Source organism: Macaca mulatta, chromosome 5 (assembly GCF_049350105.2).
Source record: "Macaca mulatta isolate MMU2019108-1 chromosome 5, T2T-MMU8v2.0, whole genome shotgun sequence".
Taxonomy (NCBI): Eukaryota; Metazoa; Chordata; class Mammalia; order Primates; family Cercopithecidae; genus Macaca; species Macaca mulatta.
In genome coordinates this window covers 76,373,826-76,399,360 of record NC_133410.1, presented here as the reverse complement: position 1 = coordinate 76,399,360, position 25,535 = coordinate 76,373,826, and the positions used below count along the sequence as shown (strand labels likewise).

The 25,535-nt window shown below is 44.1% G+C and overlaps 2 protein-coding genes and 1 non-coding gene across 3 annotated transcripts in view; 1 reads left to right on the top strand and 2 right to left on the bottom strand.

Annotated features, from left to right (window-relative positions):
• The window catches only part of POLR2B (RNA polymerase II subunit B), a gene marked incomplete at its 3' end in the record, with an annotated part of 126,819 nt that extends 113,367 nt beyond the window's left edge, over window positions 1-13,452 (top strand). Inside the window, 1 exon segment of the mRNA NM_001261497.1 lies at window positions 13,220-13,452.
• The window catches only part of IGFBP7 (insulin like growth factor binding protein 7), a 77,819-nt gene extending 64,089 nt beyond the window's left edge, over window positions 1-13,730 (bottom strand). The window contains exon 1 of the mRNA XM_001083041.5: window positions 13,222-13,730. Within this exon, the coding sequence (XP_001083041.3) occupies window positions 13,222-13,696 (475 nt within the window). The 5' untranslated portion in view covers window positions 13,697-13,730. The remainder of the gene's footprint in view (window positions 1-13,221) is intronic.
• On the bottom strand, window positions 9,354-9,456 carry LOC114678592 (small nucleolar RNA U13). Its single transcript, XR_003730026.2, has one exon. It is a non-coding gene; the product is annotated as a small nucleolar RNA U13 (small nucleolar RNA).
• Window positions 13,731-25,535: the final 11,805 nt, after the last annotated feature.

Below are 25,535 nucleotides of genomic sequence, written 5' to 3'. Positions count from 1 at the left end.
ATTCTGTAAAGCTCCCCAGGTGATTCTGATGTACAGCCAAGCTGAAGAACCACTGCTTTAGAAGGTGATAGAGTGCACAGTACATGGAGAGTCAGTAGTCCCAATGTTCTGCCAATTTCACTCAAAATTGCTGGCGCTGGTGGATCTCAAAAGTTATCCAGTTTCTTAAACCTCTTCTCCATACCTTCATTTCTTTACTCGTCAACCCACACTGGAAGGTGGACATTATCACCTCTCAGACAGATGCAATGAACCAACCTAAGTGGGCACTTTCTGAGTCTAAATACATCTGTTTATAGTTGAATGTTTTGATTTTTAAATGGTTTTAAAAGAATGAGTTCCTGCTAAGCTGAGGCTACATGTATAAGCCAAAGAAGAGACACATGAATTGCAGCAAGAACTTTATTATTTCCACCAATAAGACTCTAAAAGCCAAAGATAATACTCAATGTGTACCTAATGGGCACTAATTGTGCTCTTTTTCTGCCAAACTCTGTGATTTTGGTTCACATTCCTCTTTGGAGCCAGTACTTCATTTTTTTCCCCCATGAACCATCCAACAAAAATTACTGAGTATTTCCTATGTATAAAATACTGGTAGAATACCCAGGGAGGAGAGAGTCCAATGATTACTAAATGTGAGTGACATCTGAATCCAAAATTATTCTATATCTAAAAGGTGTTATTAAAAATAATGGGAGTGACAATGAGCTTGAAGATGGAAATATTCTATGCTGTAAAGCAAAGCATGTCCTCTGGCTAGCATCCTGGGTGGTTCCCATTAGACTGCCTGCATTTGGACTCGGAGATCTCTCAAAAGATGGGCAGAACTCCCTGTTCTAGAATCTCTGCAGAGCAAGATAGAAGTTCCCAGGAATTTTCTTTTTAAGAACACTATCCAGTCATTTTGTTTACGCAGGTCTGAACATAGGTTTCAGATCTAACCTGGGAACACATGAGGCAGTATTGTGTTTGGACTGGTCAAAGTAGGACATCAGCAAGCCACTAATATATTAATTCATACTCAGTTCTATAATGCTAATAACAATAAAAATGGAAATGAAACAGGTACCAATGTTTTTCATGTATTGCCTCACTTAACTTCCCCAAACTCTAAGTATAATAACATTGTTATTATACCTGTCTTGCAGGTAAAAAAAATCATGAATGAAGGAGGTAGGGTCACACAAATAGTTAAGTGGCAGAGTGGGGATTTGACTCAGGTGGTCTGACTCCAAAGTTCATCTCCTTAACCACTCTGCTATATTTCCTTGTGTATACCAGCCAATCTTGGCTTCTGAGTGACCTGGCACAAAGAGTTGAAAGTAACTGGTAGGGACAGCCCTGGGGTGAGCATTGCAGACCTGTCAAATCCACAGTCACACCATGGGGTTACAGCTATCTCTCCTACCCCTTGGGCTTGTCCTAAAAAAGGAGATAGGTTTGGGGCTGATATATGGGGTGGATTATGATCCTAAGGCATGTGAAAAACTTCATTCCAATGGAGCATCAAGAAAAAAAGGGCTGACCATCTCTCCTGGATGACATGGACTGAGCGAGCTGCCTTTCAGAGGTGGCATGCCAAGTTTTTGCTTATTTGCTCTCTCATGGGGGAATGTCAGGTGGCTCGTAAGTCTGGGGATGGAGTTAGGAGGAGTGGACTGAGCAGGACTCACCATTTATAAGGTTACTGGCCAAGCTCTGTAACTGTAATTAAGAAAGGGTTGGTGGGTGGAGAAAAGAAAATCCCACGTGGTTGAGTTCAGTCAGACAAGAAAAAGGGGCAGCATGCAGTAACAGGCCAGCCCGAATGGGTGAAAAGAAAGAGGCTTCAGATGAGAGGACATGGGGAGGTGGGGAAGGGACATGAGCTGCTCACTTTGCCACATTGCAACTGGGTCCAGAACAGGCCTGCCCTGCCCTTCCAGTTATTTTCTAGTGAACCAAAGGCCCAGCAGGGCAGAAACAGCCAAGTCAGATCAACTTTTTCGTCCTGCTGTGAGGCTCTGATCTGAGACACAACAGAGCAGAGAGGGACCTCTGGCTCCGAAGCCCTGGACTGTCGAATATCTGGCGGCATCTTGATCTCTGCCCCAGCCTGCCCTTTCCCACTGAGCTGAGCATTTCTACTAAGCAGCCACACTGCGTGGGTCTCTCATCTCCCCTCTCTCACTCAGAGAGCACTGCTACACAAGCCTTTCATTCTCCATCAAACGCTCTATGGCTTCCTGAGGGGGGTCCTTTGGAAGCCAGGGGTGCAGTGTAATTGCTGCATCTGCTATTGAAATTCACTTTTGGATTTCTATTCCCAGAGCAGAAAGTTCTGAAAGCTCCCATGGAGAAGGAGCAGGCTCTGAATCCTGCAGGCTTGGGCTACCCTAAAATATTCTTGAAGCCTCATTTCTGTGTGGTCTCTTTCAAAACCTTCTGAATGTTCCAGGAGATCTATTTCTTGATAAATTTTCTCCCTTGCTTGGGGTCAGGCCAGAAGACAGCAGAACAGATGTCAGATCTAAAGCTTTCCCAATTCAACCACTTGACCACTGGCCCACTAATCTGCGGTGATGTAAATGAAAATGCCTTTGAGCATTTCTCACTCAGAGAAAAAGACAAACCTCTGTAGAAGCTGGAGACTTCCCTTCAAGAAAAACAACATGAAAGAACAGGATGATTGGAGTCAGCTGCCTTTCTGCCTGTAAGAATATGAAAGCCTTCTTTTTTTCTTCTCCCTCAAAAAGTCTAAATGGATTATGCTTAATTGAATTCTCAAACCCCTGCATGAATTTTCCTTCTGCAAGCTGTCACCTAGCTGACAAAAATATGCTTCAATTAAAAAAAATGCAAATTCCTTAGACCACAGCTTAGATGTGGACTAAATATTATTACTCAAACTGGGAAAATTGATGGTGGGACAGTGCTGGGGTCAGAGGTCAAGGTCAACATTCAGGGTTAAACCTCAGGTGAAAGTGAATACTTGAGCATGTTGACAGTTACCTTAGTGATTATTTTCCTCTACCCTACTCAGAGTTACTAGAAAGGCCTGGAAAATGATCAAACAGCACATGCAAACATTATGCTCCCAGAGGTCTTTCTTGGACTAATATTCGTGCCAGCAGCCCTAGCACACTCGCTGATCCTTCAAGAGCCTCTGGATTGCAACTGAAGGGTTGGGCTCCAAGGTTTTTCTATTTTATGAGACAGGGTCTCCTTCTGTCATCCAGGCTGCAGTGCAGTGGCACAATCATAGCTGACTGCAGCCTTGACCTCCTGGGGTGAAAGTGATCCTCACACCTCAGCCTCCCAGGTAGCTAGGACTACAGGCACACCACCAAGCCCAGCTAATATTTTAATTCTTTTTTTGGTAGAGACAGGGTCTCATGCTATGCTGCCAGGGTTGGTCTTGAACTCCTGGTCTCAAAGGATCCTCTGCATCAGCCTCCCAAAGCAATGGGATTACAGGCATGAGCCACGGTGCCCTGCCAGGCTCTAAGATTTCTTATTTCTTTTTTGTTTTTTTTTGAGACAGTGTCTCACCGTGTCATCTAGGCTGGAGTGCAGTGGCACCATCATAGCTTCCTGCAGCTTTGATGTCTGCGCTAGAGCGACTCTCTCACTTTAACCTCCTGAGTAGCTGTGACTACAGGTGCTTCCCACCATACCTGGCTAATTAACAATTTATTTTTATTTTTAGTAGAGATGAGATCTCACTATGTTGCCCAGGCTGGTCTTGAACTCCTGAGCTCAAGAGATCCTCCCACCTTGGCCTCCCAAAGTACTGGGATTACAAACAAGAGCCACTGTGCCACTCTAAGACTTTTAATCTGGCCATAGAAGGACTAATGTTAGCTACCTCAGAGACATTCATTCATTTTAAGAAATACTGTCTTTCACTGAATATGACATTTTTTAGAAGGCACACCATATGTACCATAAAAAGCCATCTCAACTCTGACATAAACTTTGTTATCATACAGAATGTTTATTTTATGCTAATGAAAGAGCTCTTTTAGATCTATTTAGACACAAATATATCATATATCCCCCTTGCTCATTCATCAAAAACAAAATACAGGCAAAATAAATTCAGAAAGTCTTCCTAAAACTTTTTCACACCCAAGGGTTTGACTCTTCTGAATCTCTTTTGTTAGAAACCTATTTTTAAATAATTCTGAGTTTATAAAAAAGAAAGATAGCACAGAGAGTCGATGCTGCTTGTCTACGTACCACACTTTGAATTGCAAGGCTATAGTAGAATACCTAAAGTAAGTACCAGAATTGCTATTTACCACCTGTGTGATGTCTGACCTGTAGTGTCCCCTTACCTTCCAGGATTGTTATGAGTAGCAAATGAGGAAAATCCACAGAAGCCCTTAGCAAACTGTCAAGTACTTCACAAATACCTGTTGTCATTATCACTCACTAGGAGGCATGATGCAGATGTATTCCTTGCCCCTAAGGCATTTACAGTCTAGTTAATAATTCTTTACAGTTATTTGGTGCCACACAGTCCACATAGTTTACACAGTGCTTTCATATCTGTTATGTAATTTGACCTTCTCAATAATCCTGTGAAGGTATGAAATTGTACCTCCATTTATTATATACATTCTCCTGAAGTTCTGAGGGGGTTGTTTTTTCACAGTGGCCAGGCCTACTTTGAACCTGTTGGGTTGGCCTTGGCCTAGTCAGTGCTCTTTACTGTGGGAACTTCATACCATATGAATGGGGCTTTGTCAACACAGGGTTCCTAGGTCTGTTTCACCTGAAATGAACCTTTCTTATTTTTCAGACACAAAACTTCTCTGCAACTCTGGCCTGCTTTTGGAACCAGCAGCTCCTCCCTGGATACCCTGGACTGCTCCTCTCCCTGGTAACCCTCTCCTGGTAGGGACACTGATGGGGGTGAGGCTTATTGTTAGCTCCAGCTGTTTCTAATTAACCTTGACCCGCTCTCCTTTGTAAAACAGTAAAGGCAATTCAACACATTAGCTTTTTCAAAAAGGCCAAATCATTTTGCCATTAATCCAACTTGGGATAAAACAGAGATCAACTATTTAACACAATCAATTTTAAGTTAAAAAAAATAAACAAATAAACTTTTTTTTCCCCCTCATTATCATCCTGGCTTTTTTCTTCTGATCTCATTTTCTCTCAGAGGGCCCGGTGGAGGAGAGGGTCTTGATTGACCTGGAAAAGTGATATATGACAAGCTGGGGGAAGCTTCCCTTGGACGTTTCTAGTCCTCCACCGCTACCCCCACATAAGAGTAAAAGACTCACTGGGAAATCTTTGAAATTGCTTTAAATAAGTGGGCTTATTAATTCATATATACCTAAGTCTCCTTCCATTTCAAAGCTTTCTAATTGTGCCACTCTTACATTTCAAAAAAAGGTTATACTTATATTCCCTGGCTTAAAAATTCTTTTGATGATAATTCAGGGTTCCCCAGCTGCTAAAAACAAGATGTTATTTGCCTAACAATGAAAAACACAGATGAGGTCAGATTGTTTGTGGGGCATGGGTGGCTTGAGGTAAAGGAAGCATCATAATCTCATCCACTGTGGGGAGGAATTTTGAATCAGTGAAGGCTAGCTGGCCTTGGACTCCATCCAAGGGTGTTCTGTCACTGAACTATCCAAGAGAGCCTTATAAGGCAGTTTCTTCTAGAAGTCCAGTGTACAGTGGACCCCGAGGACAGGCTCTAGGGACAGGATGGAAATCATATTTCAGGATGTTAACAAATGCCTGCTCAGCTTAATCATTTTAATCATTCCATATTAAAGCTGTATAGTTTAAGAGATTTAAAAATTATAAAATCCTCCCCCAGATGTGGCCCCCTCCCCCTCAAGTTATTTCTCAGTTCTCTTAAAGAGAGTCTCCTGACTTCTGCCTGAACACAGTATCCTATTCAACAGTTTTTACTGGAAAGTTCTTCCATTGTGTCATCTAAACGTGCCTTGTGGCTATTTAATTCCAGGCCTTTTAGTGCCGTCCTCCTGAAGAACTGATTTAAAAGAGTAATTTGTCAGGCACCTTCGATTTAATAACTAATTCCCAAACGATGAAGACACATTAACTTGTTCTTTACTTTCCTCTGAAAGAATCCTAAGTCCTCTAAGACCCCACTTTCTGTCCTTCAGTTTTTCAAATCTTTCCTAAAATGCAGAGATTGAAACTGGACAAAGTGATAATGAAGAACCAGTGATTCATTCAATATTCTAGAAATTTCTGTGCTCAAGAAGGGCAGCTGAGGTCAGAAAAAAATTTAAAGCATTTCTATTGGACTGGGGCAGGCTCTTAGGGAATGTGACTTTTTCTGTTTTTGATCTGAAAGCGGAGAGAAAGAGTAATAGGGACTTTAGGGGGAAGAGACTCCTGAAAGGAGCAAGTGGTGGTAATTTGGAGGCAGGACTGGCTAATAAGGCAAGTGAGGTGAGGGAAGTTAATGAGCAGTCACTGAATAATGAAAAGCTCCTCAAGGGCTTTTCACTCCCAAGTAGCAAGCAGCTTGCCATGGCAGGCTGGGAACCTGGATTTGACAGCGCTTCTAAGATCTAAGAGGGAAACAGGTCTTGGGAAGGAGTGCAGGCATCTGTTGTTGTGATTACAGAAACAGCTTCCTTATGGGTGTCTCTGACTGTAGTCTCGTCCCCTTCCAATCCACACTCCCAACAGTAGCCAACAAAGCTTTTCTAAAAGCACAAATCCAGCTCCATCACTCAGCGGCTCCCACTGCTCTGTGACAGCGTCTCAGCTCCTTAAGGGGTCACAGGCCCTCCCCTATCACTGGGCTCTTTCATGCGGCCAGCTGCCTCTTTCTCCGCAGGCAATCCCACCAAACCACATGTGAGTCCTTCTGCTGGCTATGCTCTGGTTATCTCCTTTCTCTTAAAAAATTGTTTTAACTGATAACTGAAAATTGTATATATATGGTATACAACACGATGTTCTTATATATGTAGACATTTTGGAATGGCTAAATCAGGCTATTTAACATATGCATTACCTCACATACTTTTTTTGTGTATGTGGTAACAACATTTAAAGTCTACTATCTTCGAAATTCTTTTTTTTTTTGGCTGGGTCTTGCTCTGTTACCCAGGCTGGAGTGCGGTGGTATGATCATGGCCCACTGCAGATTTGACCTCCTGGGCTCAAGTAATCCTCCCGCCTCAGCCTCCCAAGTATTTGGGACTACAGGTGTGCACCACCACGACCAGCTAATTTTTCGTTTTTTTTTATGGAGACGAGGTCTCACTATATTGCCCAGGCTGGCAATTTTCAGGTATATAATATATTGTTATTCATTATAATCACCATGAGGGACAATAGGTCTCTTGAGCTTATGTCTCCTCTCTAACCAAAATTGTGTGTCCTTTGACCAACATCTTGCCAATGCTGTCCCCTCCTCCCAACCCCATGTCGGGTAACTGCTGTTCTATTTTCTGCTTCTATGGGTTTGACTTTTTTTAGATTCCACATATAAGTGAGATTACATAGCATTTATCTTTCTGTGCCTGACTTTTTTCACTTAATATAATGTCTTCCAGGTCCCCTCATGTTGTGGCAAATGACAAAATTTCCTTCTTTTTAAAGGCTGAATTAGTATTCTATTGTGTGTGTGTGTGTGTGTGTGTGTATATATATATATATATATATATATAGTTTTCTTCTCATCTCCCTTCTAACTCTACCACAACCTCTATACTAGCTCTTCTCCAGCCAGTTCCTTCTTATCCCTGTCTCAGTCAGGACATCATTCTTCCACTAAGTGATTCCTGGCTTTTCCTCCACGAACCTGGGTCCCCCCCTCTGGCTGACAGTCCTCATGGTACTACTGTGTTAGTTTAATGATATTACACTGACTTGTACTCCCCCAAGATAAACCAGACAATTAATGACTCCATTTAATTTGAAACCCCTTTGTTTCAACTTTCAATGAAGTTCATAAATTTACTGAAGGATAGTAGTAGAACGTGGGCATTTAAATGATATATTATCAACATAAAAAATGTGTCTAATGAATCTAAAATGAGCATCTCAAAGAATGGAGGTTTAAAACTCATCAAATAAAATGAGTTCCTGAAAAATCAAAATCTATACTGAAGTGTTTTCCATTTACACAACAGTTTCTATAGCTCTGGACCTAATTCTACTCAGCAAGGGGACGTGGAAGTGTTGGGATTTGGGGGGAAAAGTTACCGTCCAATGTTAGGGTTCAGGATTGTTGATGACAGAAGGGAAGGCAAGTCAATGTCAGATGAATTTCCTGGCCTAGACTTGAGGAAGGCAGAAGATGCCAGGAGGAAAGAGAGCAGACAGGCGGGAGAGGGGCTTTCCTGCATTTCCAAACAGGAAGGTGCTTTCTTAAGAGAATTCCTTTGTTAATCAACAAATATTTATGATATGCCCAACTATTAGCCAGACACTGTGTTTATAAGGAGTTATAAGATGAAATCCCTCTCTTACAATGCTTACAGTCTAGTGGGGAAGACAGACATTCAAAGAGTCCTTCTGTGGCAGTTGGCGAAGGTCTGTACTAGCTAACTTGTTCTCCACTCGGGGCCCGAGGCCCTGCTGTTCCCTTTGCTGAAATCCTCCCAAGTGTTCTTAGCATGGCTCTACTCATCTCACTTAATACTGCTCATTCATCTGGAGTCTCTATCCTATTTCTCTGATGTACACCCTTCACAGCATATACACATTGTGTGAAAATACATTTTTGTTTCTGTGTATCTTCTTCAAGGTTACTTACCCTGAGATTAGGAGAGTGCCTAGCCAATTCACAGGTTGATTCATTCATTGATTCATGCATTAGACATGTGTTTAGAGCACATGCTACATACCATGCACTTATCTAGGTCCTTGGGTCTATCTATATGAGGGAGCAAAATCTCCCTTCCCACCCGGAGCTTAATTTCATGTTGAATAATGACAACAATTAACGTTCATCGAATGCTTTCTATGGATAATATTCATGACATTTAATCTTCATGACAACCCTATGAGACAGATAATGCTTATAATCCCTGTCTTACAAGAGAGCAAGACCTTGGGCAGACAGGTCAAATAACTTACTCAAGGCTATAGTTAGTAAGTGGTCAAGATTCACACCAAGGGAGTCTGGCTTGAGAGCTCCTCATCTTAACTTCTCTGCTATACTGCCTCTTATATATGACACACAGTACACGTGGAATAAATATTAGTTGAAACCATGGCTGGATGCATAGTCCTAGAAGAACAGATACATCATTTTGGGGTGGGGGAAAGTCAGAATACTTCACAGAGAAAGTGACAGAGCTGATCCTTGAAGGCTAGGTAAGAGCTCATTTTGCAAAATTTTTTTTCTTTCGTGTCAGACAGGTAATGTGCCAATGTCATAAAAGGTTTGGGGGTGACATACCTCACACATGTGTATGAACGCTCAATCATCATGCTTATGAACTACAAAAGGATCATAGGTAAGAGTTCAAAGGATGGAAAGGAAGTGAAGGAGGGTGCGATTGTGGTCTGTGTGGAGGTGGGAGGTGTTGCAGGCAGAAGGCACAGCATCTACAGAGACATGCAAGCATAGAGACATATGTGCTGAAGTGTGAATAGCAGATATTTACTGTGGCTAGTGCATAAAAGAGGTTAGAGAGAAGAGGTCAAAATAATAGAATGGAGTTATATCATGAAGGGCCTCTTATATCCTGCTAGGTAGTTTGAACTTGGTCCTAAAGGTACTAAGAAGGGAGACCCTTAAGAGTAACATTCTGATTACAGGAGTGAAAATTAATTCTGAGGGAGAAAGGATGGTACCTAACGAGACCAAAGCGGCTGAAATGGGATTGCCAAAGAGCTCAGATTTAAAAGACTGTGAACAACAGGTATAACCAGTAATTGGAATAGAGAAGCATCATGTTCTCTTCCAACTATGAAATTTTATTATATACTTAGTTTCTTTGTATCAACTTCTTTTAATTAAATGGAATCTTCAAATTCCCCCATCTGGTTACCTATGACTTCAGGGACCTCAATACAATCTAATGGCAGTAAATTCATAATGACAGTTCCAAGATTCGAAATTATTTGGTGATTATCTTTCAGACATATTTTCAAGCAGATCGCTTTGCCTTCTACCAGAGAGGTATGGAAAACAAGCAGATCAAGATCTCTTCCCAGGTGGGTAAGTGGTGATCTTACAAAAGGAGGAAGACTGGGGCAAGCTCCAGGGCTCCAGGGCAAGTGCTCTGGGAGGTGAGTTTGTAACTTGTACAGATACTTTCTTAATCAGCAACATCAAATCTGTTTTGTACATCCCTGGTATATAGCACCTAGTACAGTGCTGACTCAAGTTAGCTGCTCAGTAAATGCATGTTAAATGGAACCAAAAGACCAGAAGGCAGATTGAATCACACCATTGTGGCTGAATCCCACAATGCTGCCCCTACCTGGCCCCCACTCAAGTTATACTCAAGCATAACTCAAGTTTCTTCTGAGAATAGAAAGGAACCTAGAGGTCTAGAGGAACCTAGACAACGCATTTCCTATTCTGTGCAAAGCCCCAGTATGAAATGGCACAGAAGTAAATGGCACTCTGTCCAGTTTGCTTCTATGATTGTCAAAACCCATTCAGGTGTCAGAAGAAATATTTAGGGGACATGATAGGGATCCCTCTATTGTCTCTGCAGTGGAAAGGTTCTGCTCTGGGAAAGGCTTCCCATTCTCTTCTGCTGTCTTTGGCATTCTCCTACAAATTGTCTCTGCCATTTAGACCTCATCTCTCTCAATTTAGGATGAGAAGAAATGGCTAATTTAAGTCAAGGTTTCCAGTTTTAGATGCTGTTTTCTCGAACATTTCCCCAAATATAAAGAAAAGCCACGCTGGAACCCTCAAAGGGTTTGCAGTCTGGAGACGCACTGAGCTGGGTGGACGTGGTAATGAGGTTATGAAACTGGTTCTATATGACGGTCTCAATATTTTATAATCAGACTGTGTGAGTGTTTGGAGATGTAAGTAGCAGATGAGAAAAAGGAATATTAAGTATAAACTAGAAATTGACAACACTTGAACAATCACCAAGCTAACCTTCTGCTCGGATAAAGCAAGTATCTGTCGTTTTGGAAAACCTATAGAGAAAGTTCCCCACTGTAATGTTTATAGGAAAATCTCAATATTTGGAATAAATTCTTAAATAATGCACATTTATCTTTTCATTACGTGACTGACAAGTGAGATCCAAAGTAACACATAACTGTTTCTATTGGAAACATATGCAGATTATTTTGGATTGCAATTTTCTAAGTTTAAGGTGATGATACTATAAATATTTAATAGTGAGTTACACAATTTAAGGCTTTCAGTAGTGAACTCGGAAATTGATGACATACAATCTATTAGTTTGTGGACTTCGGGGAAAAGCTCTAAAGAAAGAATTTGGAAATTCTGGAGAAAGTCTGAACTGTGTTAAAGAAGCAATAGCTTCTGTAATCTCAGAACTGCCTCCTCTCCCTTTTCTACCTTAGCTAAGATTAGGAGCTGCCAACATTGAATGTCTGACTTTCCCTTGAAAATACTGCCAATGGAAAATGTTATTTCAGGCATTAGAGTTAAAATTTCTCTGTGTGTGTGTGTGTGTGTTTACAAGTCCAGACTTTATTTTCTTCTTTCTTTATTTTTGAGATGGAGTCTCTCTCTGTTGCCCAGGCTGGAGTACTGTGGTATGATCTCGGCTCACTGCAACCTCCGCCTCCCAGATTCAAGCATTCTCCTGCCTCAGCCTCCTGAGTAGCTGGGATTACAGGTGTGCACCACCACACCTGGCTAATTTTTTTTTTTTTTTTGAGACAGAGTCTGGCTCTGTGCCCAGGCTGGAGTGTAGTGGCTGGATCTCAGCTCACTGCAAGCTCCGCCTCCTGGGTTTACGCCATTCTCCTGCCTCAGCCTCCCGAGCAGCTGGGACTACAGGCGCCTGCCACCTTGCCCAGCGAGTATTTTTTTTTTTTTTTTTTTTTTTTTTTTAGTGGGGAGACGGGGTTTCACCGTGTTAGCCAGGACTGGCTAATTTTTATATGTTTGTTTTTTAGTAGAGATGGGGTTTCGCCATGTTGGTCAGGCTGGTCTCGAACTCCTGACCTCGTGATCTGCCCACCTTGGCCTCCCAAAGTGCTGGGATTACAGGCATCAGTCACCACACCCGGCCTATTTTCTTATTTCATTTACAGCAAGCTTGGACTTGCTTGGAATAAAATAAACAATCAAACAATCTCAAAGACATTTCTGAACAGTGCATCCTGGGGACAAATTATGCAAAACAATACAAATCAAAGAAACAGGAAGGGAAAACAAAATGATCAGAAGGTTGACAACAAAGTGCATCACAAAAACATTCTTCAAAGAGTTTGTATTTTATTTTTGCCCACAAATAATTAGCTAGATTACTGTCTGAGAACCTTTAATTTTTAGAAAGTGGACTATTTTCTTCAATACTAAGAAATCAGGGCTGAGCACGGTGGTTTATGCCTGTAATCCCAGCAGGCCAGGATTACTTGAGCTCAGGAGTTCGAGACCAGCCTTGGCAACATAGTGAAACTCCGTCTCTACAAAAAAATACAAAAATTAACCAGGCGTGGTGGCACAGGCTTGTAGTCCCAGCTACTTGGGAGGCTGAGGCAGGAGGATCGCTTGAGTCCAGGAGGTGGAAGTTGCAGTGGGCCGAGATCATGCCACTGCACTCTACCCTGGGCGACAGAGCAAGATCCTGTCTTAAAAAAAAAAAAAAAAAAAAAAAAAAAATCTGTCTGGAAGTCCTTACTTTATATTTCATTGTCAAACTGCTTTCCCCCATCTCATGACTTCACCTCTCTCTACATCCCCAAGCCAAGAAAGAAAATGACAAGAAATGGACAGATGTTAGCACGAGTTGGGTGCGCTTTGGGGATGGGGAAGTCCGAGGTCTCGGAAAATCTTTTCTACATATACACCCAGCCTTGTGAGTTCTCACTTTCTTGACGCACGCACGAAACTCTCAAAACCACCAAAAAGGAGAAGGGGGGGCGTCGCCCACCCCTCCTGGCATTCCGCGGCTGCCAACTCTTTCCCTCCCATCTGGCTCCTCGGATGCCCGCGGGGGAATCGAGGTGAATAGCGCCGGGCGAGGCCGCCGCGGACGCCCCGTCGGATGTGCCCTTCGCTGGGCCGAGAGGGTCAGGGTTGGAGAGGGAAGCGCTCGTGCCCACCTTGCTCGCAGGTGCCCTTGCTGACCTGGGTGATGGCCTTCTCCCCGCGGCTCTCGGCCCTCTGGCTGGCGGCGCGCAGCTGGCAGCCGCTTGGGTAGGTGGTGCCATCGCTGCCACACACCGGGTAGCGGCTCTTGCACACGCACACGCCGCTTACCCCCGGGCCGCCGGCTGCTGCCCCGGCTTTACCCTTCCGCCTCTTGCGGCTCTTCACGCACTCCATGCCCGGCGCGCAGTACCCCCTGCCGGCGCCGCCGCCCCCGCACGGCTCGCCCTCGCCGCGTGCGCACATCGGGCAGCAGCCGCACGCGTCGCGGGTCTCGCCCAGCAGGCAGCCCAGCGGGGGCAGGGGCGGGCAGGCGGCCGGCTCGCAGGGGCCGCAGGTGTCCGAAGAGGAGGAAGAGGAGAGGGGCAGGAGCAGGAGCAGCAGCCCGGCGGCGCCGAGGAGCAGGGCATGTAGCGACGGCCGCTCCATGGCGTGGTGCGGTGGCAGCTGCAAAGGCGCAAGTGAGCCGGGTCGGGCCGGCCCGCGCCTTAAACCCGCCGCCCCGCCCGGCCCAGCAGCGGGAACCACACCCCCGGGCGGTGAGAGCGCTGGGGCCCCGCCCGTGCCGCCCTCCCGGGCCCGCGGGGCCTGCGCGCGCGCTCCTGCTGGAGTTGGGGGATGAGCGGTCACCCGGCGTGACCGGCCCATGGGCGCTCGGTCTCACGGCAGCTTCGCAGAGCTCACCCCGCCAGCTCCTGCTTGGTCCCCAGTCCTCTGCCCCGAGCCCTCAGGGATTGCCCCGCAGTGCGAGCGGCTCCTCCACTCTCTGATTTTTCCCCGTTTCCGGTCAATATATTTAAACTTCTTAACAACCACCACTTCGAGACGATCCAGGGTTTCATCTATTAAACTCTCCGTGGGCCTGAGACACCTGAGTGCTCATTACGCTGTGGTTTGGGAAGCTCTCTTAAGAACAAGCTGTTAAAAAACCCCACCTGTGGATTTTTTGTCCCCGTTGGCCACAGGCCCGCTGTGGTCTTGGGTGTCAGGAACTAAAAGGACAAATCGTTGCCAACCACTTCCCTTTCTGGAACCTCCTAACTGCCTGCACCTCCCTCCCCGCTTCGCCTCCCAGTGGCATTCAACAAAACTGTGCTTTTTTTGTGCTGAGCCGTTTTCAGTGAGTACTGGAATCCGTGAGAGCTGTGCCCTTGTTTTGAGTTCTTGCTGAACTGCTCGCCCTCCAGCAAGCCTCTGGGGAGAACAGAGCGCAGCTGAGAGGAGCAGGGGTCCCCAGCTCCTTCCTCGTTGGGGCTGCCAAGGAGGTACCTAAAGCGCCCCCAGTCTTCACCAGCATTCCCGGAGGTTTTTGATATAAACGATGGACACTCAGTCTTTCTGCGAAGTGCTCTGCAAACTCAACTTGAAAGCCTCTCTTCCCAGGAACATTGGCCTCTCCAATGCAGACATGGAAGTTGCTTTCACTTTTTAACTGAATGTGTAACACTACAGCGTGCAATATTCTGCATGTCACATTGTGGTTCTTTTGTGTTCTTTTTTCTTAGCATAAATCCAGGGATTTACAGGGTTGCTGACTGAAAGCCAGCAGTTCAGTTCATAATCCCATCAGCAATGTAAAGAACTCATTCTCAACAGACTCTTACAAGGATAATTATTGCAAACTTTTGGAAAATTAAGTGACCACAAAATCGGGGGGTGGAGAGTGGAGAAACGTCCTCCAATCCAGAAAAACCTAGCACTGCTTTTTGGCCTCTCCTTAGTGTATTATAGACAAGTGGAGCATTTTTTTTCCCTCAAAGGTCATATGTTGACCTGACAGTTGTTTAAAAAACAATGAAAAATCTTTAGAGCAGAATTTTCCCAAATATTTTTGTCTTTGGTCCATCCTAAGAGATGCAGTTTACATGACCCATTTGTTTTCCTGAAAAGGAAACAAATGCAGAGTGCACTCTATTTCCTGTTGTATTTAATTTCTTTCTTTCTCTTCTTTTCTTGCTTTCTTTCTTCTCTGTCTTCTTTCTTTCTTTGTTTTTTTTTGATGAAGTCTCTCTGTGTCGCCTAGTCTGGAGTGCAGTGGTGAGATTTTGGCTCACTGCAACCTCTGCCTCCCGGCTTCAAACAGTCCTTCTGCCTCAACCTTCCAAGTAGCTGGGATTACAGGCATGCACCATTATGCCCAGCTAATTTTTGTATTTTTACTAGAGACAGGGTTTCAACATGTTGCCCAGGCTGGTCTCGAACTCCTGGCCTCAAGTGATCCACCTGCCTCGGCCTCCAAAAGTGTTGGGATTACAGGTGTGAGTCAACACCCCTGGCCCTGATTTCATTTAATTCACTGGTCAGGAGCCACTAAATTGGTTCCATGATCTAGTATGACGATCTGTAATAGTTCTGGATTCTCCAGAAGCTTACTGTGAGACAAGGATTCCAGTGCAAGTAGGTCACATCAGGACACACAGATTGAGGGTTGGGGCAGGCAGGTGAGCAAGCAGGAAGGGAAGACAGCCAATGAATGTGCTTATCTCTGCAGGCCGAAGAAGCCCTCAGGCTCTACAAACTCTTTGTGTGTTTGTGTGTGTGTGTGTGTGTGTGTGTGTGTGTGTGTGTGTGTGTGTAGGGCATGCGGGTGGGCAGTGGCAGCAGCTGTACACTAAGAGCTGTCACCCACAGTGTGTGAAAGTCCTGCATCAGAGCCAACAGTGAGAATGCAAACATGTGCCGCAGCAGAGTCCCTTTGAGGAACCTCCTCACTGCCCAGCAAGCAAAGAAAACAAGCAAGTTTCTGGTCACTGAAAGGGGAACCCGAGCTCTGTGACAGCGCCAGTTAAGGAGGACTTGAAAACAAGAAGAGATGTTAGAAAAAAGGCAGGTGAATGGAGCCTTTAAAGAGCAAGTTGACAACTCCACCCTTCCAATAACAGATATTGTCACCTGTCCAGCTTCAGTTTTAAGGAGGTGGAGAGGCTGGATGTGGAGATGGAGATACTTTTACTTCTTCCTGTTTAATTGGTGCCTTTCGTTTCTTTTTCTTGCATAATTGCCCTGGTTAGAACCTCCAGTATAATGTTGAATAGAAGAGGTGAGTGGACACCCTTGTCCCAGTGCTCAACTTACAGGGAAAGTTGTTAGTTTTTCACCATTAAGCATGGTGTTAGCTGTGGGCATTTCATAGACAGTCTTACCAGGTTGAGGAAATTCCTTTCTATTCTGCTTATTGAGTGTTTTTATCTTGAAGTGGTGTTGAATTTTCTTTTCTTTTTTTTGAGATGGAGTCTCGCTCTGTTGCCCAGGCTGGAGTGCAGTGGTGCGATCTCAGCTCACTGCAACCTCCACCTCCCGGGTTCAAGCGATTCTCCTGCCTCAGCCTCCTGAGTAGCTAGGATTACAGGTGCATGCCACCACGCCCAGCTAATTTTTATATTTTTAGTAGAGACTGGGTTTCACCATATTGGTCAGGTTGGTCTCGAACCCTTGACTTTGTCGTGATCCGCCCGCCTTGGCCTCCCAGAGTGCTGGGATTACAGGTGTGAGCCGTTATGCCTGACAGAGAGTAGATTTTAAAAGTTCTTGCCTCAACAATGATAAGTATGTCAGGTAAAGGATATGCTAATTAGCTTAATCTAGTCATTCCACAATACATGCATATATCAAAACATCATGTACACTGTAAATATACACAATGTTTTCTCAATTAAAATTGTTTTTAAATGTTTAAAAAGAATCATTCCTGCTTTCTGACAGCACCCAATCCGTAGCAATCTCCTGCTTCCTTAGACCTTCCCCTAAATTACTCAACCAAAGTCCAAATCCTGTAACAGAATCTTTCTAACACCCCCTTACTGAGACCCCCATAGTTCCATATGGTGTCTATCCTCCTTGCTACAATGAGTGATAAACTCAACTTACTCAACTACAGGTGCATTCCTGTGATCTTTGGCTGAAGGGTAATGACGCAAGAGATATATGCCCCCCTCTCTTCTACACTACTTCAGCTCAATATTCCCCCAGCCCACAGGACACTCCCAAACCCTTTGCCGATGGGTCCTTGTACCTGGTGGGCACCCTTCTTGGTGGAGTATCTCTAAGACTACTCAGGCTGGCAAGCTTCTTGATATCTGTGGGAAACCCATGGTGCTGTGCAGCCTGCCCCTGCGACGTTCCTCTGTGTCCAGTCAGCACAGGGCCAGACGCCAACCTGCCTATTCAGGAGACATCTAATTGGACAATGGAATGGTTGTCTCTTTTTCTTGCAAACATCACAGATCTCTTGGCTCCATTTCCCTTGTCTTCTTAGGAGTTGGGGGGTAGGGATTAAGGGGAGGAAAAACCTTCTGCTGTCTCCAGTAGGCTGTCACCCCAAACCTGTTTATATGTATGTGTGCGTGGGGGCCTGGAGGAATGGTGTGTGGGGCTTGTGGTGCTTGTGGTAGGGACATGTAGCATTGAGGAGCATTCTGGTTCAATATTTTTTTTTTTTTTTTTTTTTTTTTTGAGACAGGGTCTTGCTCTATCACCTAGGCTAGAGTGCAGGGATGTAATCATAGCTCACTGTAGCCTCAAATTCCTGGGCCCAAGCAATCCCCCCACCTCAGCCTCCTAAATAACTGAGATTACAGGTGCACACCACCATACCTGGCTATTAATAATTTTTCTTTGCTTTTGTAGAGACAGAGTCTCATTATATTGCTCAGGGTGGTCTCCAACGCCTGGTGTCAAGTGATCCTCCTGCCTTGGCCCCCCAAAGTGCTGGGATTATAGGCACGAGCCACCACACCTGGTGCTGATCCAATTCTTGGTGGCTCTGCTTTAGAATGTGGGGACACATAGCACCTATAGTTTTGGGTTGTAGATCCTAGTGCCATTTTTAGGCAAGGGAAGAGTTGTTCTGTTCAACAGTCTGTTACAATAGTTATCTATCATCTTTATTATTTCATTTTTTTCTCCTGTCTCTCCTTCATCATCATCACCATTAATAAGTCAGAGATTGTCAGGTGGTGGGGTAGGGTGTATCCGATCACCCAAACTCAGATAAACAGTGCATGAAAAGGGGCTAAGCCAGTGGAAACCACTTTGGCACATTCCAGCTACCACACGAAGTTCAGCTTAGCTGAAGCAAGGTGAGTATGTGGAGAAGTGGGGAGAAATGAGTCTGGAGAGAGGGCAGAAGAGAGATGATGAAGGGCTTTGCACACCACGCCCAGAGCTTTGGACTACATCTTATAGATGACTGTGAGCTGTTGAGGGGTGCAGGGGAGAGGCAAGGTCAGGTTGTGGTGTTGGACGGTCATTACAGAAGTCAGAGGGAAATGGATTATTAATAGGGACAGACTTGAAGAAGGAATGTAGTTTCCACAATGCAGGGGCTACTACTGTCAGCCTATGCTGTGCCTTTATGGGAATTAAAAAAACCCACCTCCACTGGGCAGATGCAGCACTGAGGGTTCAAGACTTGGCAAGCAGGTGGTTGCTTTGTGTGAGGAAAAAGGCGTCCCTTCCTCCGATGAGGCAGACCCAGCCCACATGAAGATGTGTGGCCCAGCAGGTGGAGAACTGAATTATAGTTTTCCTTGCTCCCTGGGCTGGATGCCCCTGTGCAGTGTGCAAACTGCATGTCCCTACAGGGGAGCATGGCCTCACGCTAATAGTGTGTCTGGTACAGAATTGGCAATCAATTAAAATTTTTTTCTTTCTTTCTTTTTTTTTTTTTTGAGACGGAGTTTCGCTCTTGTCACCCAGGCTGGAGTGCAGTGGTGTGATCTCGTCTCACTGCAACTTCTGCCTCCCGGGTTCAAGCGATTCTCCTGCCTTAGCCCCCTGAGTAGCTGGAATTACAAGTGCCCACCACCATGCCTGGCTAATTTTTGTATTTTTAGTAGAGATGGGATTTCACCATGTTGGCCAAGCTGGTCTCGAACTCCTGACCTCAGGTGATCCACCCACCTCAGCCTCCCTGCTGGGATTACAAGCGGGAGCCACCGTGCTCAGCCGATTAAAAAATTTTAAAAGTAAGTAGACCAAAGGGAAAATCAGTTGGCAGCTCCTACTGCCAACTACTACTACTATCCGGGTAGGAATTAGCAAGGGCCTGAAGTCAGCTGTGGCAATGGGAGTTGAGGTAGAGACAGTATCAGTTGTCTATACTTGGACTCTTGTGAGTGAAAGGGAGTAGTGTTCATGATTATGCTGGGACAATGGGCATAAATTAAGACTGTCCTGGACAATAGGGACATATCGTTACCCAAAATAGAGGCGAAGAGATGGACAAGAGATTTTAAAGAAGTTGAATATACAGGTCTTGTAAAGAAACTGACTGGAGGAAAGTCAAGAGAAACCCCAACATTTCTCCCATGAGAGACTAGGTGCCAGTCTCTGCCACAGCAGGTTTGTGTTGGGGGAAGAGGATGAGCTTGATTTTGGACTCGTTCTTTACAAATCAAGTCAGCCCTTTACGGACAGTTCTGGAGAGGAAGGAGTGGGGGCTCCCTAGCGATCATATCACATTGTATTGGAGACATTGCAGGACATTTGGCTGAGAGTAAGCCCTTGAGGTAAAGTCCCTCAATGATAACATCTCACTGTGTAATAAAGGACAGAAACTGATTTCTTATCAGTATTCTGCATCTCATCTCTTAAAAGAGGTACTGCCATGCAGGAAAATAGCTAATGATATAATTGAAAAGGCATTAATAGCCTGTAAAATTCAATATTAGAGACACAGAACTTGAAGGACTCACTAGAGGTCATTTAAATCCAGGTGACTCTGGATCCATTAGCCCTGATGCTAAGTCATCGGGGGCACAGAAATATCTGAAGAACCCCCAGAAATCATCAAGGAAGATTTTTTGTGTGGTCAGTCTTGTGTTCTGCTCTATCATTTAACTGCCTTTCACATCAGGAAGATTTGAGGTAACGGAATAATAGCCAACTTCCAAATATCCACAGTTGTAAAAAAATTTAGATTTTAAACTATGATCCTGACTATACTGCATATATCAAGAGAGGCTTTTAAACCCATAAGAGCCTCATTTCCTGTCTTAAAATTCATTATCTTAACGTGTTAACTTTGCATTAACACAGACTTTTACATTTACATTTCCCTGTGAAATAAATTAGAGAGCATTTCTTTTGGTGACAACAAGTAGAAAAAAATGTCTTTGGGTTATTCCATAATTAGGCTTCATCCTTCTTTTGTTATGGGGGAAATGATATGATCATTTGGTGGCAAATGATGCAGTGCCCCATGTTAATCTCCCAGTGGCTCAATTTCATAATTCACCTTGGCAAAGTAGACAAATAAAAAATAAAAATGTCTCCTCATCATCGAAAGGAGCTTGGGAGAAAGTCAAATCAGGGAAATAAAATATTTTCAGTGGTTCCTTCACAGACTTCACTATGAATAAAACTTTGTGCCCAGGAAGGAGTTTCTTGGATGTTTTTGAATGTTTAGGAGGATATTTATCCTGAAAGCATTGATTCCTTTCCTTTTGAACAGATGATCAGCTGGGATGTTAAGATGTTAACAACGTTTATTTCACGGATGCTAGTTTTTAAATTTTGTTTTAGCTTGCTAAGATGTTAGAATAACAACATTCCTTTCACTGATGCTGAAGATTCACCTTTTTAAGAAAGAGTCACTGATCATATGAATGACATAGATGTTGCTTTATCTGCCTCTGCAGTGCAGCTACCTGGCTGATGTCAGCCTCTTAGGTGAATAACAAGTGCATTTCAATATTGTCAAAGTCTATAGCTGTCAAGCTTCAGATCCAGCTTCCTTAACGCTAACCCACTTCCTCTGTAGTGTCTTCTCATAACATCACTGCTTATTAATAATGCTTGCTTTAAAAGAGAAATGTGGATGTGTCACAATAGAGGAAATCCTGGAAAACTTTAAGTCCCTCTTCTTTTTGATTCTTGTTGAGTATATTCCCATGCCTTATTGAGGAGTAGCATTTTTAGGTCTTCCCTAAGGTTCAAAGGTTAAATATTTGTCCTCATGTTACATAAAATTGGGGCCTGGAAGCCCATGTGACACAGTAGAGATGGTGATCGGCTTGAATGTCAAGGTCTTCAGTAGCACGGCAGGTTCCTTGTGACTTTCTTACAGCAGGGCAAGTGATTTGGGAATGAGATATTCAAGAGACAGGAGAGAAGATATAACTGCAAGAGGAAGGAATGAGTGTCTTTGGCCTGCAGTAAAATCTCTAGCATTCTGTGTGTGGTTCCTGGTTTCAGGAAGGAATGGGGCAGGTTAGTACATAGCTGAGGAATGTAGTGGGGGCTTGCATGGCCTCAAAGGGTCAGAAGTAGACCGAACTGAAAGTCCTGTTATCCTGGTAGATCTTCATTGAGAGGTTTAGGAGGGGCTATGTGGTGGCAATGATGCCTGTGTAGGAAAACCTCCTATCTCTTTAGTCATTGAAATGAAAAGATGGACATCCAGAAGTCTAGGAAAATTGGCTTAATGCAAGAAAGCAACACTTTCTAGCTTTATGTGCCTCTCGGAACTCATCTTGCGAAATCTTTTTGGGTCACATTCTTAATGTAATTCTATACCAGTTGTGTTTGCAAGAAGAGGATAATTGGGGACTGAATAGAAGCTATTCTCAGGCATAAGGCTGGGTGCGGTGGCTCACACCTGTAATCCCAGCACTTTGGGAGGCCAAGGCAGGTGGATCACCTGAGGTCAGGAGTTTGAGACCAGCTTTGCCAACATGGTGAAACCCTGTCTCTACTAAAAATACAAAAATTAGCCGGGTGTGGTGGCATACACCTGTAGTCCCAGCTACATGAGAGGCTGAGGCAGGAGAATCGCTTGAACCCTGGAGGTGGAGGTTGCGGCGAGCTGAGATGACACCATTGCACTCCAGCCTGGGAGACAGAGTGAGATTCTGTCTCAAAAAAATAAAAAAAAAAAGCATTCCTAGGTATAAATGTACCAAACCAATTAGAACACACAGAATTCTTAATCTGGGCCTCTTGCAGCAGCTCTGGTCAATCAAGGGTTTATACTCAGATAAATATCATTGACCTACCACCCCCCGTTTAATGAGAAGAATGCCAGACTTCTTATGATTCTTCATAAAGTCATTACCAACCTGCCCTCTGTGTGCCTCACTTGACCCCTGTCTTTGACCTCCTGATGTGCCAAGTTGAATGACTTTCCGTCTCCCAGAAAAGCTGTCCTCTTTAGATGTCTCACATGTGATTTCTTGTTTCTGGAGTTCCCTGGAAAGACTGAGCCTTTACCTCATCCCAAGCCTCTGTTTTCTTTAGGACTACAGTCTTGCCTCCTCTGCCCACTTCCCTTCTGGGAGTTGTCTTGCTATTGAGTTCCAGCCAAGTCTACAATCCTGTCTGACGCCACTCCTCTCTGCGTAGACGTCTGCTCAGTGTCTGCCCAGGAAGTGCAGCTCCCTCTCTCTGAGCCGCTCTGGGTTTGGTTGCTGTCTTGGACTGCTTTCACTTGTCCCTGTTATATTCTCCACAAACATGTCAACATGCCAGGCTGAGCTCTCTTTCCCACTGCTGTAGCGGCTCGTCCCACAGAGCTTTATTCCTCCCAGTGAGCCCCTCGCATCCTAACTTCAGGCCTTTCCCAGTCCATCTGGCCACCCACTGCCTTTGCCAAGCCCTTTCATTTTTCCCTGAGGGCTTTTAGGGTAGGAGGAAAAATAAACTCTATGACTGGATTCACTTGGAATTTGGCTGTCAGAGTCATGTTCTCTTCTTTTGGGGTCTATTTAAAAAGCATCCAGTGCCCATGGGAAGGAAAAACCCTTTCCAAAGGGCTAAGGCCATCTACTCTGACCCCTGGAGCATCCTTCCTCATCCTCCACATCTCAGAGCAGACACCGGTCTCTGCTGGAAGAGTCTTTCCAACCCTCAGGTCTCACAGAAGTCTCTCAATCCCCTCACTTAGTGCATTCTCCATTTTAGCTTTACTGCACTATATATAACCACCAGATCTCAAGGACAATGACTAGCTTTAAAAACTGGTTTGCCATTGCTGTATTTCCAGCACTCAGCTCAATAGGTGCATGAGTCAATGAATGCATGAATGATTTCTCTGCACATCTTCCACTGATTAGCTCTCTGTTGCCTAAGACATCTCAGTTACCATTCATTCTTCAGACTTTGTTTTTTATTCCTTTCTTCTCTTATTCCAGTTTCTAGCACTTATTAGCCATATGACCTTGGGTAAGTTACTTAATCTCCTTGTGCCTCAGTTTTATCTGTAACATGGAGTAATAGTATTACCCATCTCATGAGGTTGTGGGGAGATTGAATGGAGCAGTGCTTGGTACATAATAAACCCTCAATAAATATGATGATTGAATTATTTCCTGTGCTTTCCTGAATGTTTTTACAGGATTATTAACCAATGATTTTGTTAAAATTGACTAATAGAATAAAATAATTACTCATTGCAACTTCCCTTGCTCACTTGCTAAGTTGAGGAGAATTATATAGTTTTATTTTCCTTTTCCTTTGCTCCTCCACTTGATCTCTCCCATATTTTTGGACAGACTCAGGCTTTTGGGTGGGGAGAGAGTGAGTAGTTCTCTTGGTTCCTCCTAGGGCTGAATTACTTTGCAGGTAACACTTGGAATATTAGAGATACCTAATGTTGGACTTAAGTTTGAAAATCTTTCAATAGCTTTATAAGGTCAAAACAAACTTTTTAAAAACAACCCTATGTGAACACTGATAAACTTGAAATGATGACTGAGAAAAAGTGGTGTCAACTTAAATAACAGAGAGATGCCATCTAAAAGAAATAATATTTATTTGGGAACAGGCATTGCAATAGGAATACACATGCCAATAGGAATACATGTGAACTATGTGCGTATTCAGGAAAGTAAAAGAAGACAATGGCTTTTAAAGGAAAATGAGAGGGTTGCATAGTTGTTTTGAGATAATTATCCTGGGTTATAAAGATCAATAACAAGGGTGGTGCCAGTTCAGGGTTGGACAAATCTGCTGGGCAGATGTCCTTGCAGAAGTATTGTTTTCCTATGAGATTGTGATGGTCTTTGTGCAAGGCTGTGGTTTTTGCAGAATCTTTTGTGATAGTTCCTGTTATTAGGCGTTTGTGTGTGATAACCTTCTTTTCATGGCCTTCTCTGGCTTCTTTTGTTATGGTTTTTAACACAAGTGACTCAATTTTGATTCCATCAACTTTCATAGTGGAAACTTGTTTGTGTAGGGCTGGTCCTTCCAGCCCAACTTGCGAAGACTTTCAAGCTGGACCTCTGTGCATCCGCTAACGGGGAGTCTGTGGGAGGATAGTACCTCTTGAAGAGTGCAGCCTCCTGGGTGCCCATGGGGTTCTTCGTGAAGAGTTTCATGGTTGCTGCTTCAGGACTTATTGAGATTTGGGAATTCTCCTTTCTCGTTCTTTTAAAATAAGCAATAAGTCAAAGGGTTTTTTGACTGCTTTTTTTTTTTTATGTGACAGAGTCTTGCTATGTCACCCAGGCTGGAGTGCAATGGCACGATCTCAGCTCACTGCAACCTCCACCTCCTGGGGTTCAAGGGATTTCTCCTGCCTCAGCCTCCTGAGTAGCTGTTTACAGGTGCGTGCCACCATGTCTGGCTAATTTTTGTATTTTTGGTAGAAACGGAGTTTCATCATGTTGGCTATGCTGGTCTTGAACTCCTGACCTCATGATCCACCCACCCTGGACTCCCAAAGTGCTGGGATTACGGGTGTGAGCCACTGCACCCAGCCTTGACTGCTTTTTAAATTCTCTATCTCAAAGAATAGTAAATAATATCTGAATACTAACCACACTAGTTTTAGCCCCGTGATGGTTAATTTTATGTGTCAACTTGATTGAGCTAAGAGATGCCCAGATAGCTGGTAAAGCACTATTTCCGGGTGTCTATAAGGCTATTTCTGGAAGAGATTAGCATTTGTATGAGTAGACTGAGTACAGAAGATCTTTCTTGCTAATATGGGTGGGCATCATCCAATCCCCTGAGGGATAAAATAGAACAAAGAGGCAGAGGAAAGGTGAATTCTCTTTTTCTCTGTCTTTGAGCTGGGATATCCATCTGGCCTTTGGACAATGGAGTGCCTAGTTCTTGGACCTTTGGACTCTGAGACTTAAACTGATTACTGCACCCCTTTCCCACCTGCTGTCCAACCTCCTCCAGGTTCTCATACCTTCTGCTTCAGTTTTGCCATCAGCTCCCTCCCCTGGTCCTCTGGTCTTTGGACTCTGCATTGTGCCACCAGTTTTTCTGGGTCTCTTGCTTGCAGACAGCATATCATGGAACTTCTTGGCCTCCATAATCA